The sequence below is a fragment of the Physeter macrocephalus genome, chromosome 18 (assembly GCF_002837175.3).
Source record: "Physeter macrocephalus isolate SW-GA chromosome 18, ASM283717v5, whole genome shotgun sequence".
Classification (NCBI taxonomy): domain Eukaryota; kingdom Metazoa; phylum Chordata; class Mammalia; order Artiodactyla; family Physeteridae; genus Physeter; species Physeter macrocephalus.
In genome coordinates, this window is record NC_041231.1 from 43,225,124 (window position 1) to 43,241,335 (window position 16,212).

The 16,212-nt window shown below is 40.2% G+C and overlaps 1 protein-coding gene across 1 annotated transcript in view; it reads left to right on the plus strand.

The window, feature by feature from the left end:
- The window catches only part of LOC114484235 (E3 ubiquitin-protein ligase ARIH2-like), a 20,049-nt gene extending 11,841 nt beyond the window's left edge, over positions 1-8,208 (plus strand). The window contains exon 4 of the mRNA XM_028479126.2: positions 8,125-8,208. Coding sequence (XP_028334927.1) covers positions 8,125-8,193 — 69 coding nt within the window. The 3' untranslated portion in view covers positions 8,194-8,208. The remainder of the gene's footprint in view (positions 1-8,124) is intronic.
- Positions 8,209-16,212: the final 8,004 nt, after the last annotated feature.

Genomic DNA, 16,212 nt, shown 5'->3' on the forward strand with positions numbered 1-16,212 from the left:
GAGCCTGTGCGTCCGGAGCCTGTGCTCTGCAACGGGAGAGGCCACGGCAGTGAGAGGCCCGCGTACCACAAAAAAAAAAAAAAAAAAAAAAAATCTCAGGATTGTGCATTTGGAGTCATAGGGTAGGAGCCACATTGTGGAAGGTTCTGGGTGACATATTACTGACCGATGCTTCTGAGTGTGCGTGTGGTAGTTGGATCATGTACCTTGGACTCTTTTGCCTTCATCCAAAGCCTCTAGTGTCCTTCTCCTGGGGCCTGCTGATAAGAAAAGTAAAAATAACACAAATTGAATTTTGAATTGGGACTAGGAAAAGATTATAGGGGAATGTAGCCTGTCTTTGTTCCTACATTTCGATGAACTGCAGCGGTTGGTCTTGTGCCTGCATTGACAGCACTCCTTAATGAAGTGCTTAGCTTAGTTGATTTTGGGATCCTTGTTACTAAGGCACCTCCTTACCTTTTTTTTTTTCCCATGCCACACGGCATGTGGGAATCTTAGTTCCCCAACCAGGGATCGAACCCGTTCCCCCTGCAGTGGAAGTGTGGAGCCTTAACCACTGGACCGCCAGGGAATTCCCAAGCACCTCCTTACTTTAACTTTTGCTCTGTCCCAGTATCACTCCCCTACTGCTCTAGGAAAAATTTAAAGGATTATAGAGTTCTCTGCTCAAAAGAGTGAAGAGTTGTAGGAAAGAGTTGAGAAAGGTACAGACTGAGATAGCAGGAAGCTTCTCATCTTGCTCGTCCTGAAATGTGTCTGCCTGTGGCTTGATTAATTAAACTGTCATGAATTGTCGGAATTTGAAGCTTAAGTTGTGTTCTCTTTTCTTTAAACTATCACGAGCCTTTATAAACATGAAATGGTTTTACTGTGATAACCACAAGTTATCAATCATAAATAGAGGAAAGTACAGGCAGGAAGAGTGAGAGGTTTGTTTGGAGATTTTAACAGGAGAACAGAGCTGTTCTTATAATCATGAACAAAGAGTGGTCTCTATCTGAGAATGTTGCTCTCTGTAACTAGCAGTTTCTTTTCTGGCCCGTACATGCTCTACCCACTCATTTCCTTTTTCCGTTGTTTTAGACTTTTACTGGTTTCTTCAATGCTCTTACCATCATTTTCCAGTCTGTATATAGCCTTGCCACGTTTTACAAGAAATATTCCAATGCCATCAAATGTGGCTTTCTGGATTCTCTTATCTTAATTAGTGATACCACCATCTACCAAGCTGGAGACTGAAGATTTACCCTTGACTCCCTTCTCCCATGAAGCCCTCTCTGATCTCCAGAGTCAGACACTCTTGCCTCTATACCACTTTGTGGTACATGTTTCTTTCTTTTTTCTTTTTTAAGTTGTTTATTTATTTATTTTTGGCTGGATTGGGTCTTCGTCATTAAGTCTTTGTTGCTGCGCGTGGGCTTTCTCTAGTTGCAGCGAGCAGGGGCTACTCTTCATTGTGGTGTGCAGGCTTCTCATTGCGATGGCTTCTCGTTGTGGAGCACAGGCTCTAGGCGCGCAGGTTTCAGTAGTTGTGGCACATGGGCTCAGTAGTTGTGGCATGCGGGCTCCAGAGTGTAGGCTCAGTAGTTGTGTTGCACGGGCTTAGTTGCTCCATGGCATGTGGGATTTTCCTGGACCAGGGCTCGAACCCATGTCCCCTGCATTGGCAGGCAGATTCTTAACCACTGCGCCACCAAGGAAGTCCCTGTGCATGTTTCTTGGTATGTACTTACGCTATTTGGAAAATTAGTTGTTTGTAAGCCAGGGATTGAACTCTTTGAGATAGAGGTCCTTGTTTTTTCTTTGTATAACAGCATCTAGCAAAAAATGCCAGGTTATGTTTTGTTCTCAGTAAATGTTGCTTGTTGTTGATCTGACTGTCTAAGCCCAGGCTAATAATTGCAAAAGTTGAGAATCTAACCCGAAGGCTCTACTCTGTGTGCTTATGTTTGTAAATAGAAGACATTCTTGTTGAAGGGCTTCCATGAAGCCAGCTGACTTTTTTTTTTTTTTTTTTGCGGTACGCTGGCCTCTCACTGTTGTGGCCTCTCCCTTTGCGGAGCACAGGCTCAGCGGCCATGGCTCACGGGCCTAGCCGCTCCGCGGCATGTGGGATCTTCCCGGACCGAGGCACGAACCCGTGTCCCCTGCATCGGCAGGCGGACTCTCAACCACTGCGCCACCAGGGAAGCCCCCCTAGCTGACTTTTAAGGACAGATAATATATACCTAGTGGACGTGTGGTTCCCAGCTTGGTGTGCATGTCAGAATTAGTTTTGGCAGTTCTCATACAGAAGACTGAACTTCGTGCAGATATAATAAAACAATCTTCAGAGGTGAGGTGAGGTATTTTACATTATATTCATGTGGAAGTACAAAAAAATTATGAAATGATTCAGGTTATCAAAATGAGGAGAGAGGAGTGCATCCTTTCTTTGGCTGCTGAAAAGATATGTCCAACATTCAGACTGTACTGGTTTTTTAACCAGAATGGGAGTAGGATGTAAACTGCCCACCTATACTCACAAATTGGGTAGGTTTCCTGTAATATTTTTGATGTCTAAACATTACTTCATATTTCATTATCAAAATAAAAGTGGGCCCTTATGTCCATGTTGATAATGAGTAGCTGTAAAACTGACTAATAGTATCTGCAATCATAAATACAATGTGAATGTTTTAAAGGGTTTTTATTGTATGACACTTGTAGAACACCTGAAGTCTTTGCTTCAAGACGGTTGGCTGCCCTCACATATGTTTGTCCCTTCTCCATTTGTTTTTGTTTGTTTGGTATTCAAATGTCTGTAACAGCTTTGTTTGCAGTAGGCAAAAACTGGAAACAACCCAAATATCCACAAACAGATGAATGAACAAATAGTGGCATACCCATAGAACAGCGTACTGTCATCAATATAAAAAGAGTGGGCTGCTCATATAAACAGCATTGATAAATCTCAAAATATGCTGCATGAGGAAACTCAGGGGAAAAAATAAACAATTTATTATTTCAATCATATACAATGCTAGAAAATGCAAACTTATCTATTGTAAAGGAAAGTGAATTAATGGTTGCCTGGAGAGCTGGCGGGAGGGCAGGAAGAGAGAGATTATTAAAGAGCATGAGGTAAATATGGAGGTGCTCCTCCATTTTTAAATAACCATGAAAATGAAAGTAAAGGCATATATATGTTATAAACACAGATTAACAAAGAGAACATGTGGGGGGAGCATGTGGGACATCATTGCACATGGGAGCCAGTTTGTCCAACATGTCTTTGAAGAGGTTGTGGGCTCTGATTTGACTGACAAAGACTGGGAAAGATAAGTGTGCTGCAGATGCGGGGATTAATTAAAGGTCTGTATGTAGAACAGTCAGCCCTGCTCTCACTTGGTCTCTCGGCAAAATAATCTGGATAATCTGGGGAGAAATAGGGCACTTAGAGAATGTAAGATTTGGTTCTCTTCATTTGTCATTTTGGGAGCCTTTGAGTCTTGAATAATTGCTGCCCCTGATCAGTCACCCTAAAGAAAAGCCTGTCATTTGGCAGGTCTGTTCATGTATACAGAGGTAGGATTCATTTCTTGAGGCCCCCTTTTTGAAAATTGTAACATTCACATAAAATTCACCATTTTAAAGTATACAATTCAGTGGCATTTAGTACACTCATAGTGTTGTGCAACCATCTTCTCCATCTAGTTCCAAAACATTTTCATCACCCCAAAAGGAAACTTTGTACCCATTAAGCAGTTACTTTCCACTCCCCCCATCTCTGGCAGCCACTAACCTGCTTTCTGTGTCTCTGGATTTACCTATATATGCTATATAAATGGAATCATGCAATACGTGACCTTTTGTGTTGCTTTCTCTTAGCATAATGTTTTTGAGGTTCATCCAAGCTGTAACGTGTATCAGTACTTCATCCCCCTTTTTGGGTGACTCTTCATTTTTTAATGTGAATGGCTAACCAAGAATTACCAGACATTTCAGGAAAACATGCAAAATGAAAGAGAAACAGAAAAATTGACCTTAGCTGAAACAGACCAGTAGGTAATTTTGCTTGTTTTTAAAAGTGCACTATTTAGTATTTGCCAAGATACTCAAGAAGATGTGACATCTATAAAACAGTCAGAGATGCCATCAGGAAGAAAATCAAAGCAAAAAGAACTTGTGGAGATGAATTATGGTTTTGTCAAGTTAAAAAATATTCCATAGATAGGTCAGAAGATAAAATCAAGAAAATCTCTCAATGTAAAGCCAACATGCAGGCAAAAAATGTATGTGAGAAAACAGAGACATGGAGGTTCAATCCAGAGATCCAGCATTTACTAGGATTTATGGGAAGTGAGAACAAAAAATTGAAGGGAAGAAAATATTAAAAAGTATAAGAAGGAAATTTCCAGGAGCCAAAGGGAGGAGAGTCTTCATATTGAAAGGGTCTATTCATTGCCCAGAAGAATAAAGAAAGACCCATTGCCAGAACTGTCCCTGTGAAATTTCAGAGAAACAAGGATAGGCAGAAAACTTTAAAAGTTTCCATAAAGATATACCAGGTCTTCTAAAAGAAATGGGAATCAGAGGTCTCAGCAGCAGCAGTGACAACCAGAAGACAGTGGATCAATGGCCTTCAAAGTCCTGAGGGAAAATAGTTTTGAATCTAGAATTCTGTCCTTGAAAAATAAACTCGTTTTCAGATGTGCAAGGACTCCCAAAATTTACTTCCCTTGTACCTTTTCTGAAGTAGTTACTTCAAGATGAAAATCAAAAAAGAGAAAAATAAAATTCAAGAAATGATTGAGGACTTACCTGGTGGTGCAGTAGTTAAGAATCCACCTGCCAATGCAGGGGACACAGGTTTGAGCCTTGGTCTGGGAAGATCCCACATGCCGCAGAGCTACTAAGCCTGTGTGCCACAACTACTGAGCCTGTGCTCTAGAGCCCAAGAGCCACAACTACTGAGTCCACGTGCCACAACTACTGAAGCCCGTGCTCCTAGAGCCTGTGCTCCACAACAAAGAGAAGCCACCACAATGAGAAGCCTGTGGGCCGCAAAGAAGAGTAGCCCCTGCCTGCTTCAACTAGAGAAAGCCTGTGTGCAGCAACGAAAACCCAAAGCAGCCAAAAAATAATTAATTAATTTTTAAAAAGAAAAGAAATGATTGAACTAACCCAGTAGTCCAGTGAAAAGTCTCATGTTCAGCGGTGTAACAGGCCTGGAAAATGGTCAGCCCAGATTGGAACAGAAACTTGGTGGGATCCAAGAAAAATTTCTTCAGGAATAGGAGTGAGGTGGATTCCAGCAATAGATAGAATGAAGAAACTGGAAGATGGTTGGGATGTGGTGAAGAAACCATAGGTCTCTTCACAAGGGGCAAGGGAATTAGAATTCCCATGCAAAGCAGAAAAACTACACACAAAAAAATCACAAGCCAAATAAATATAAAGCAAACCCTCCGTATGGCACAAGTATGAGTGATTGGCAGTGAGTAATAATGTTAATGTATTTGTGCCTGATGTACGAACATTCTTCTTTGAGTGGGCCAAGGATCATGACATTGGAAGCTCAGGGTAGAAAATGCAATTCTGGTCCTGTAAACAATGTCTTAAAATTACAAAGGCTACAGATAGAGGAACTGAAAATAGTGATTTTAATATCAAAAAGCTGGGGCTTGGATGGGAGTGGGTAGGGAGTGGTATAAGTAAGCTAAGTCTGGTCGAGGATTATGGGCCCACTCAGCGATGTTGGTAACAACCAGAAGAACCCAGACGAATGACTGGGAGAGATTTCTCCTGGATGGGAAGACTGGGAGGATGGCGGTGGGGCGGGACAGAGGGGCAGGTGTTGTTCCTTTTCATCAAAGTGCTTTTTATGAACCATTTGATTTATTTTTTGTTCAGTGGTAACTGGGATAGGTAAAGAATTTGTTGATTCCCAATAAAAGAAGTGCTTCTGAGTGTCTTCTGTTGTCTTAACTTTTAGATAGATGCTAGGAAAGATGGGGAAAAAATAGTTTAACCTCTACCATAAAATAACTTAAAGATCTCTTTGCCTTTAGTTTCTGCTCCCTCCTTTTTTAGAATGGTGAGAAAGAAAGGAGGTATAAATAAATAAAACCTTTTCTACTTCTATTTCATATTTTCTGTTATACCCACTAAAAGCACCATTTTATTTTGCTCTCTTGAAAAGCATGAGGTAGTTTCTCCAGATTCCAGCCTGAACTCTCCTTTCCTGTTGCTCCTCTCCCTAATGTTTGATTTTTGCCTCCTCAAACCTCCTGTCAGCATCTCTGCCATTCCTGTCACCCTCAGAAGGCTTCTCAGCCCGCCATTCTTTTTCTTTTTTTTTTTTTAAACCCTCCCTTCTGGAGCTGTATCTGGCCTCTCCTGCTAGATTGTGCACCCCCAAGGGCTTGGAAGGCTTTGGTGCCCGCCTGGGCTCTGGAGGAGGCTGTGGATTTGCAGTGGCTTGAGATTAGACCATAGGAGATGGGCAGAGGGTAGCGTTAGCATATAGGTCCTAGTACTGGCACAGGCCTTGTTCTAGGTGCTTAGGTATGACAGAGAAGGAAAGTTCTTAAAAATCTCTTCCCTCAGAGAGGAGCTTCTATTCTGACGGAGGTTTACAAAAACATAAAAGTTATAAAAATGTGATGTCTGTTTTGAGCATAGCTAACAACAGCAGTCAGTGGCTCTGTCTTTGAAACATGCTGTTGGAGTTTTTGGCTTTGTCACTAAGATATGCTAGCCTATGAGGTGTCCTCTGGAGAAGAGAGGTGACCTAGCTGGAACTGCCTAGAGGTATTTGGTATTCCCTTCCCTTTGTCTCCTCACAGTAGCAGTAGCTGGAGAAGACAGCATTGTTTGAAATCACTTATGGACAAGATGGGCTTATAGCTGTGGGAATATGGTAGGAGACTTGGCTTTTAGTCCTACTATGTGTAGTTCATTGGCTATCAGCTCCTATCTGCATTTCTTTTGGTTGTGGTTACTGGATATGACCTTGGTTCACTGAAGTTATAATCATCCTGCCTATATATGGCATCCCTCTAGAAAACTGTTAGAATTCTAGAAGGGGCTGTAATCAGCCTTTTGTACTCAGTATTTCCCAGAAGATTTTCATTGAAATGCAAACCTAAAAGATTTGCTGGCTGGGATTTACTTCACAATAATCTAGAGGGTAGGGGATAGGTAGGGTGCAGATACAGTGGACCTGGCCATGAGTTGATGTTGGAGCTGAGTGATGGGTACATGGGTTTCATTATAGTCTTCACTTATATAGATGCTTGGAATTTTTCGTAATAAAAAAATTACCCTCATGGTCAAGAAATGGATGACTTTCGTATTTTTGCTTTATTGTATTTTTCATAAATAACTTTAGTAAGGTCTTTAGGTGTTTTCGGTATTGATTTTAATGATCAGAGACCATAACAGGACTAAATTAAGGATAGACTGGAGAGAAATCTTCAAATTTGTGTTTATTAATCAGATTTTTTAAAGCACTTGTAATACATGGGTGCCTCAATTACAAGTCAGCCCTCCCTCCATGGAGAGAAAGTAAAGGAAGCAAAGTTACAATCAGGTGCCTGAGAGCTGACCTTTTAGAGGCTGAGAGTATGAAGGTGTGAAGTATGGGAGAAGTGAAGGCCCACCACTTAAATTAGACTTTAGGGGTGGGTCTTGCCTAAGGTCAGAGGCACTCTGGGACCCTACTACTACCACCACCACCACTGCTGATTTTGCCCCATTCTAGGCTGGTGTTCACCTACTCCTTTGTCTCTGTGCTTTAACCTTACTTCTTTCTCTTATTCCTTCAGTACTTTCTTGCCTCACCCTCTACCCTCCAAGACCAAAATCCATCCATCTTGATCTCCTTAGGCTAGTTTTCCTGTGTCATGTCCCTATCTACCCCAGGCCCAGAAGCTGGCCAACAATTCACTCTTTTCCTTCATCTCTGCTTTTTAGTGAATGACCACTAGTGTTTGTTAACAAATGTGATTGGACCATGAAGTGGCTTAACAACAGGCTGAGGCATGGAGACCCATTCATGTAGCCTTAAAAGATTTCAGGCAGTTGGCAAGTAAGAATTCTAAATAAAAATTGAAACTACCACCTGTATTTTTTCAGGCCGTTGATGCTCACTGCCATCAGCTGCATCCTCCCTATGGCACTGGTAAGTGTGGGAAGGGCTGGTGACAGTTTTGGTGGGCTGCTGAATTTCTTTTTTCTGGGGGAAAAAAATCTATCTGCAAGCTGTGTTATTGTCCCCAAGGGCTGGACAGCTTGAACCAGCTATAGGAGACTAAAAAGATGAAGAAGCAACTGACCATGCTCAGGGGTTTCCTTGGGGAACTGTTGTCAGGAATGGAGGCTATTCAGTATGTGCTTTGATTCTTATATAAAATTAGCATGTTCTGTGCAGTATTTTGAATAATAAATATACTATCCAGGTTCTCTGGGATGTCAAGTAATGACTGTTAAATTTCCTGAAATTCTGAAGACATTTTTCCCAAAGATAGATGTTGGCAATGTATTGAAAGAGTCCAGAATATTGTATTACTTATCGTTTCCTTCAGTAGCAGGATTTATCTCCCTCTGGTATTTTAAGTTCTTTGTGGTCAGGGGATCAAAAATGTTTGTTCCAATGATTAAGTTATGAAATTCTGATAGAGACTTACTTGAATTTTTATTGGGGAAGGGTTTGGTGGAAACCAGAAAAGAAATTTGTGGCTCTCATTTACTAACAGACTTCAGGTGGACTTGGGGTCCTGTGATTTGAAAAATAATTTCACCACAGTCAGCTTTCTGCTCAGGGACCTAATAGGGAAAATACATACAATGAAATTGAAACATAGAGTGGGGCAGCAAGTTATAGGAATGCTAAAAGAATGCTAAAATATAACCCAATAACCAGATTGCTGCTGGAGTTGCCTTATCTAAGCTCCTGTGATCCTGCATCTGTCTCCTTGTAATGAGTGGGTCAGAGGCCACATAGATCCAGAAGTTTTATCTTATCAAGGTAGTCTCCATTCCAAGTTGACAGGCTGATGTTTACACTATTTCATTTCTCTAGTCTCTGAAGCCCTTAGATCATGGAATAAAAGTGCCTCCAGACAGAATATCTAACGAAATGCTGAGGTTGTAGACTTGTGTGCTGTTAACCATGTCAGGAACTGCTTGCTGATAACAGCAGTTAAAATATTCATGTACACTTCATTACATCTCTGTGAGAAAATCTTAGCATCATTGGCTCATATCCTGGATTTTCCCCCTCAGGTCCAACTCCTACCCACCCACCCCCCAAAGCCCTGCCTATGAAGCCAGGATAGAATTGTGTGCATACTTTATATATTCTTTGTTAAAAAACAGAAAGGAGAACTTAACTCCCGAGCAGCTGTCTACTCCTTTAGGTATCTGTGAACAGGTGATAACTGCTGAACATGTTTTGAGGGCCTCTATCTGGGAAATACCTTTTTAAGTATCTCTCCCAAACATTATGGAGGATGACAGAAGAAGTTTGCCTGCAACCTTTAGGAAATAGTGATGTCCAGCAGCAAAGTCCTTTTTGACATGCATGTAGCCAAGTGCTTCCTGAAATAAAGATCAGAAAACCATCTAAGGGTGTTGAGATTGTAAATGTAATGGCAAAACAAAGCCAAATTGGATTGGCAATACAGAGCAATGTCCAGGGTGGATGACAACAGAGGTGACCCCACAGTCCTTTCAAGCTGGAGAGAAAGCTCTACAGTCTTCTGACCCATTGTGGGTCAGGTTTGAGGGCACAGAGAATGAGGGAAAAAAGGCAGGGAAGATGGGCTACACTTGACCTCTGTTCTGACCCCATCTTTGACTCTGTGAAAACCTTCTCTAGACCACCCAGGGACGTGAGGGCACCCTTCAGTCTTTGATGAACTTCATACCACTACTTGCCCTCCCTTCCCCACTTTGATCAGTCACACTCCCTTCCCCAGCTCCCTGGGGAAAATGAGAGAGAAGTTCTTATCTTTGGGGGTTATGTTCACACTGACCAAGGCTTAGGCACAAATGCAGTTGTGCAGAGACAGGCCAAGGAGTGAGAGGAAGGCAGGCCTGAGAGCTGTGCCCAGTGGAACAGCAACAGTTTGAGCTGACAGACCGGGAGAAGAGCATCCAGCGGAACACTAAGAAGGCTGGGTGTGGGAGGTTTAGAGGGAGCCAGAGTGTTGTGAAGTTATTGGCATTACAGACCTATTTATGCTAAAATTCACATTGCCTAATTGGTTAACCTTTGGTCAGAACTGTGTTAAAAACTCTGAAGGGAAATTTTTCATTTCGAAGAGTAAGTAAAAGATCAAAATGAACTATTTGATGCCGTAGTGTAAGGGTCAACCCTCCGTTTATTGTGACATTTGTTTATGCAGATGATTGCCATTGAATTAAATTTGGCAAACTTTCCCTCCAACTTCATGAAAAATTTAAAATATACAAAGAAGTTAAAAGAATTGTACAGTGGGCATCCATTTACATACCATCTAGATTATATAGTTGCTAACTTTTTGCTGCATTTACTTTATTATATATCTGTCTATCAATTTTATTTTTAAACAGCTTTATTGAAGTATTACTGACATTCCATTAAATTCATCCATTTTAAAGTGTACCATTAGTAGAGTTTTAGTAAATGTAAACAAATATACAACCATCACCACAATCCAAGTTATAGAACATTTTCATCACCCAGAAAGTTCCCTTGTATCCATTTGTAGTTGGTCCCCACTCCCAGTCCCACCAAACTACTGATATCTTACTGTCTGCATAGTTTTGCATTTTCTAGAAATTTAATATAAACTGAATCATACAATATGTAGTCTTTTGTGTCTGGCTTCTTATACTTAGTGTAATGTTTTCAAGGTTCATCCATGTTGTATCACATGTCAGTAATGCTTTCCTTTTATTGCCCAATGATGATTTTCCATTGCATAGATATATACCACATTTTGTTTATCCATTCATTCATCAGTTGATGAACATTTGGGTTGATTCCAGTTTTTGGCTATTATGAAATATGATGCTGTGATTGTTTTTATCCAGGGTTTTATGTGGACATGTTCTCATTTCTCTTGGATAGATATCTAGCAGTGGGATTGCTAGGTCATATGGTAAATGTATGTTTAACATTTTAAGAAAATGCCAAACTGTTTTCTGAGATGACTCTACTATTTTACATTCCCACCAGCATTATATAAGTGTTCCAGCTTCTCCACATGCTTGCTAGCACTTAGTATCGTCAGTCTTCTGGATTATAATCATTCTAGTGAGGTGAAGTAGTATCTTGTAGTTTTAATTTGTATTTCATTTCCCTAATGACTAATAATATTGAGGATCTCTTCTTGTGTGTATCTGCTATTCATACTTTTTTTTGTGAAGTGTCTGTTCAAATCTTTTGCCCATTTTTGAAAAATTGGGGTGTTTGTCTTATTATTGAGTTGGCTTAACAGCATATATCTATTAAAGACATATAAGACCAACATATAAGAACATACAAGTTCTGAAATAAGTTCTTTATCAGATACATGATTTGCAATTATTTTTTCTCCCATTTTGTGGCCTGTCTCTTCCATTTTCTTAATAACGTCCTTTGAAGAGTAAACGTTTAATTTTGATGAAGTCCAGTTTATCAGAGTTTTTCTTTTAAGGATTGTGCTTTCAGTATCATATCTAAGAAATCTTTGCCTAAAACTAAGGTTGCAAAGATTTTCTTCTGTGTTTTCTTCTAGAAGTTTTATAGTTTTCAGTTTCATTTAAATCTGAACTATTTTGAATTAATTTTTGTGTGACATGAACTAAACATCTAAGTTCTGTGTTTGTTTGTTTTGTATAATGATGTTCAGTTATTCCGGAATCGTTTGTTGAAGACTATCCTATCCTCCAGTGAATTACATTGTGGAAATTAACCATAAGCGTATGAGTTTACTTCTGGACTTTATTCTGTTCCATTGATCTATATGTCTGTCCTTAAGCCAGTACCCCACCGTCTTGATTACCGTAGCTTTATAGTAAGTCTTGAAGTCAGATGGTATAAGTCCTCCAACTTTGCTCTTTCAAGATTGCTTTGGGGACTTCCCTGGCCGTCCAGTGGTTAAAACCCCTGCTTTGGTTTTGATTAATTTTTTTAAATAAATTTATTTATTTTATTTATTTTTGGCTGTGTTGGGTCTTCGTTGCCGCACGTGGGGGCGCTCTAGTTGTGGTGAGCCGGGGCTACTCTTCGTTGCGGTGCACGTGCTTCTCATTGCGGTGGCTTCTCTTGTTGCGAAGCACAGGCCCTAGAGCGCATGGGCTTCAGTAGTTGTGGCGTGTGGGCTCAGTAGTTGTGGCTCGTGGGCTGTAGAGCACAGGCTCAGTAGTTGTGGCACACGGGCTTAGTTGCTCCGCGGCATGTGGGATCTTCCTGGACCAGGGCTTGAACCTGTGTCCCTGCATTGGCAGGCAGATTCTTAACCACTGTGCCACCAGGGAAGTCCCTGATTTTGATTAATTTTGATTGCTGTGTTCAGTCTATAGCTATGTTGTCCAGTATGGTAGCTGTGACCACATGTAGCCATTGGGCATTGGAAATATGGCTAGTTTGGATTGGTATGTGCTGTAATTCTGAATACAATGGACTTTGAAGATTTAGATGGAACAAAGATGTAAAATACAGTTCATTAGTTCTATGGATTAACATGTTGAAATAATATTTTAGATATATTGGGTTAAATAAAATATATTTATAAATAAATTTTAGTTTTCATTTGTTTGCTGCTATATAGAAATACTTTAGATTTATATATTGGCATTCTATTTTTTTATCTTACTAAATTTATTAGTTCTACTAGTAGTTTTGTAGATTCTTTTCGGATTTTCTGTGTAAATAGTCATTTTATTTAGGAATAGAGACAGATTTACTTCTTTTTTTAAATCTTTTATGTCTTTTGTGTGTGTCTTTTTTTTTTTTTTTTCCTTTCCTTATTGCCCTGGGTAGGGCTTTCACAATGTTAAGTGAAATGATGAGAGTGTTCATCCCTGCAATGTTCCTGATCTTAGCATTCACTATTTCATTATTGAGTATAATGTTTTCCATAGATGCCCTATATTAGATTCAGGCAGTTCCATTTTTCTTCCTAATTTGCTAAGAATTTTTGTCTTGAATGATTATTGAATTTTGTCAAATGAGTTTTCTTGCATCTACTGAAATGGTCATTTGGGTTTTTTCTGTCTTTGTTTTGTTAATTCAGTGAATTGTCTTAGGAGTTTTCACATGTTAAATCAGCCTTTTCTGTATTGCTGGATTTAAATATTTGGATTGATTTTTGTGTTTTTGTTCATAAGGCTTATTTGTAATTTTCTTTTTATATTTTTGTTAGGTTTTTATATCAGGGTTATGTTAGTTTCATAAAGTGAGTTTGGAAGAAGTATTCCTTCCTGCTCTAGTTTCTGAAAGTGTTTATTTAAGATTAGTTTTGATAGAATTCACCAGTAAAAACTTCTGGGTCTGTCATTTTGTGAGAAAATTTTTTATCATGAATTCAATGTCTTTAATAGATATAGAGCTATTCAGTTTTTATTTTGTGTCAGTTTTGGTAAGTGTTTTTCAAGGAACTTGTCAATCTCATCTAAGATATCAAATTTATTAGCCTTTGATTATTCATATTTTCTTATTTTCTTTTTAATACCTGTAAGATTTGTAGGGATAGTCCCTCTTATCACCCTTGTTATTGGCAATTTGTATTCTCTTTTTTTTCTAAATTGTTCTAGCTAAAGTTTTTATCAACTTTATTGATTTTTTAAAAGAATCAACTTTTGGACTTTATTGATTGTCACTATTTGTTTTGGATTTTATTTCTGTTTTTATCTATTTTCTTCTTTTAACTTTGAGTTTTGTCATATTTTTCTAGCTTCTTAAGGTAGGCCCTTATGTCATTGATTTTTTTTTTTTTTTTTTTTTTTTTTTTGTGGTATGCGGGCCTCTCACTGCTGTGGCCTCTCCCGTTGCGGAGCACAGGCTCCGGATGCACAGGCTCAGCGGTCATGGCTCATGGGCCTAGCCGCTCCGCGGCATGCGGGATCCTCCCAGACCGGGGCACGAACCCGTGTCCCCTGAATCGGCAGGTGGACTCTCAACCACTGCGCCACCAGGGAAGCCCTGTCATTGATTTTTGGACCTTTCTTTTATACTATAAATATTTACATTTGTAAATTTTCCTCTTGGCATTATATTAGTTGCATCTCACAAATTTTATTATGTGGTATTTTCATTATCATTCAGTTCAAAACATTTTCTGATTTTTCTTGTGATTTCTTCCTTGACACACAGGTTTTATGGAGGTATGTTCTTTAATTTCCAAATATTTGCTATATAAGAAGGGCATGCTTGGCAGAGAACAGTCAGGGAGCCTCTTGGGGTTGCTGGAATCATTTGGTCTATTGCTGGACTCCTCAGGGCAGTGGTTCTGCAGTGGATCCTAATGACTCTTGACTAATGCTTAAGGTTCATCTTGTCAGTACTGGAGAGCAATGCTGGGTTTTAAACAGGTTGGGACTGATCCTGGTAAGACGTGAAAGCTCTAAGAATAGTCTGTTATTGTAATTGTTACATGGAGGCTTTAGGAAACTCATCCTGGGGGCTATGGGCGGGGGAGGGCAGGGGGGGCGCCGGCAGACAATAGACACTGACATATCAGTATATAAGATACTGTTCCTTTGTCCAGGTGATAGTGAAGCCCTTCTGATGGAAGTGTTTAGGAGAGGCAGGACTAGAGATTGTGCAGTGGAATGGTGGTGATGGAAGAAGGTGGAGTGGTAAGGAAGAGTGAGACATAGAGGAAAATGCTGATGCAGGTGTAGGAATGTGATGTCTCCAGTGACAAGATGGGCATTCAGGAGGAAGAGCACATTTAGTGTACCTGAACAGGTTCTGCGAGACTCATCACAGAGACCAAGAGGGGTGTTATGTTTGTTGAATTTGGCGACAAGGGAGTTTATATTTCCTGGTACATGTGTATAAAGAATAGTATATCCACTGTCGGCAATTCCGAATAGATTGAAATTCAGCAGTTAAAATCAACATTTTGCCAAACTGTGAACCAAAATTGAATTCATATTGGCAGTTATACCCACTGAACTTTCAGAGTATTATATATATTTTCAAGCATGATTCTTGAGAATAGCTCTAACATTTTGGGGAGTAGGTGGGGGGATAGGAAAACATCTTATTTCTGCTCTTGAGAGTCTTTGTTTAAATTCATCCTAACTATTCTTGCCTCATGGTCTTGTGAGTATCCAAAGTGGACACATTCACCAGCTAATGGTTTGCAGTTTAGACAGGGGTAATAGTCCCAGGCATGCTGGAAATAGTGACCTATTACTATCGAGAAGGGCCCTCTTTGACCCCTGAGATAGAGAGAATGGTGGACTCTATCTCTGTGGGGAGAAGCTCAGATTAATCTGTAATTACCTTGGGGTTCCAAATTTTGGGGCAAGAACTTCCTAGTTCTTAGTTTCTAGTCTTTTCCTCGATTAGACTCATAAATAAATAAGACTTTTAATCTTCTTATTACCTATTGATCTAATAGAGCTGCAGATTTGTCTTGAACGTGACATGGTCATGTGTGTTCCTTCCGAAGTCATTAGTTTTTTTGGCTGTCAGTGGTTATCACCTTGGACCCATTTTCCTTTTGGAAAAGGTTTGACCTCATTGTGAGTCCTTCTTGGGGGAGTTCCCTGGTGGTCTAGTGGTTAGGATTTTGGGCTTTCAATGCCATGGCCTGGGTTCAGTCCCTGGTTGGGGAACTGAGATCTCGCAAGCTGCACTGTGCAGCCAAAAATCAATCAATCAATCAATAAAAGAAAGCTTTAAGTCGTTCTTGATAATATGTAATCCTCACTACTAACAGGTTGTTAGTTGCTTGTCAAAACAGTCCAGCAAGAGTTCGTCTTGGTTTTGCTGGAAGATTTTTGTTCTCCGCAATTGGACATATAAGAAGAGTGGAAGACTTTTCCCAGTTTTTTAATTTATTTTATTTTTTTTGTGGTACGCGGGCCTCTCACTGTTGTGGCCTCTCCCGTTGCGGAGCACAGGCTCCGGACGCACAGGCTCAGCGGCCGTGGCTCACGGGCCCAGCCGCTCCGCGGCATGTGGGATCTTCCCGGACTGGGGCACAAACCCGTGTCCCCTGCATTGGCAGGCGGACTCTC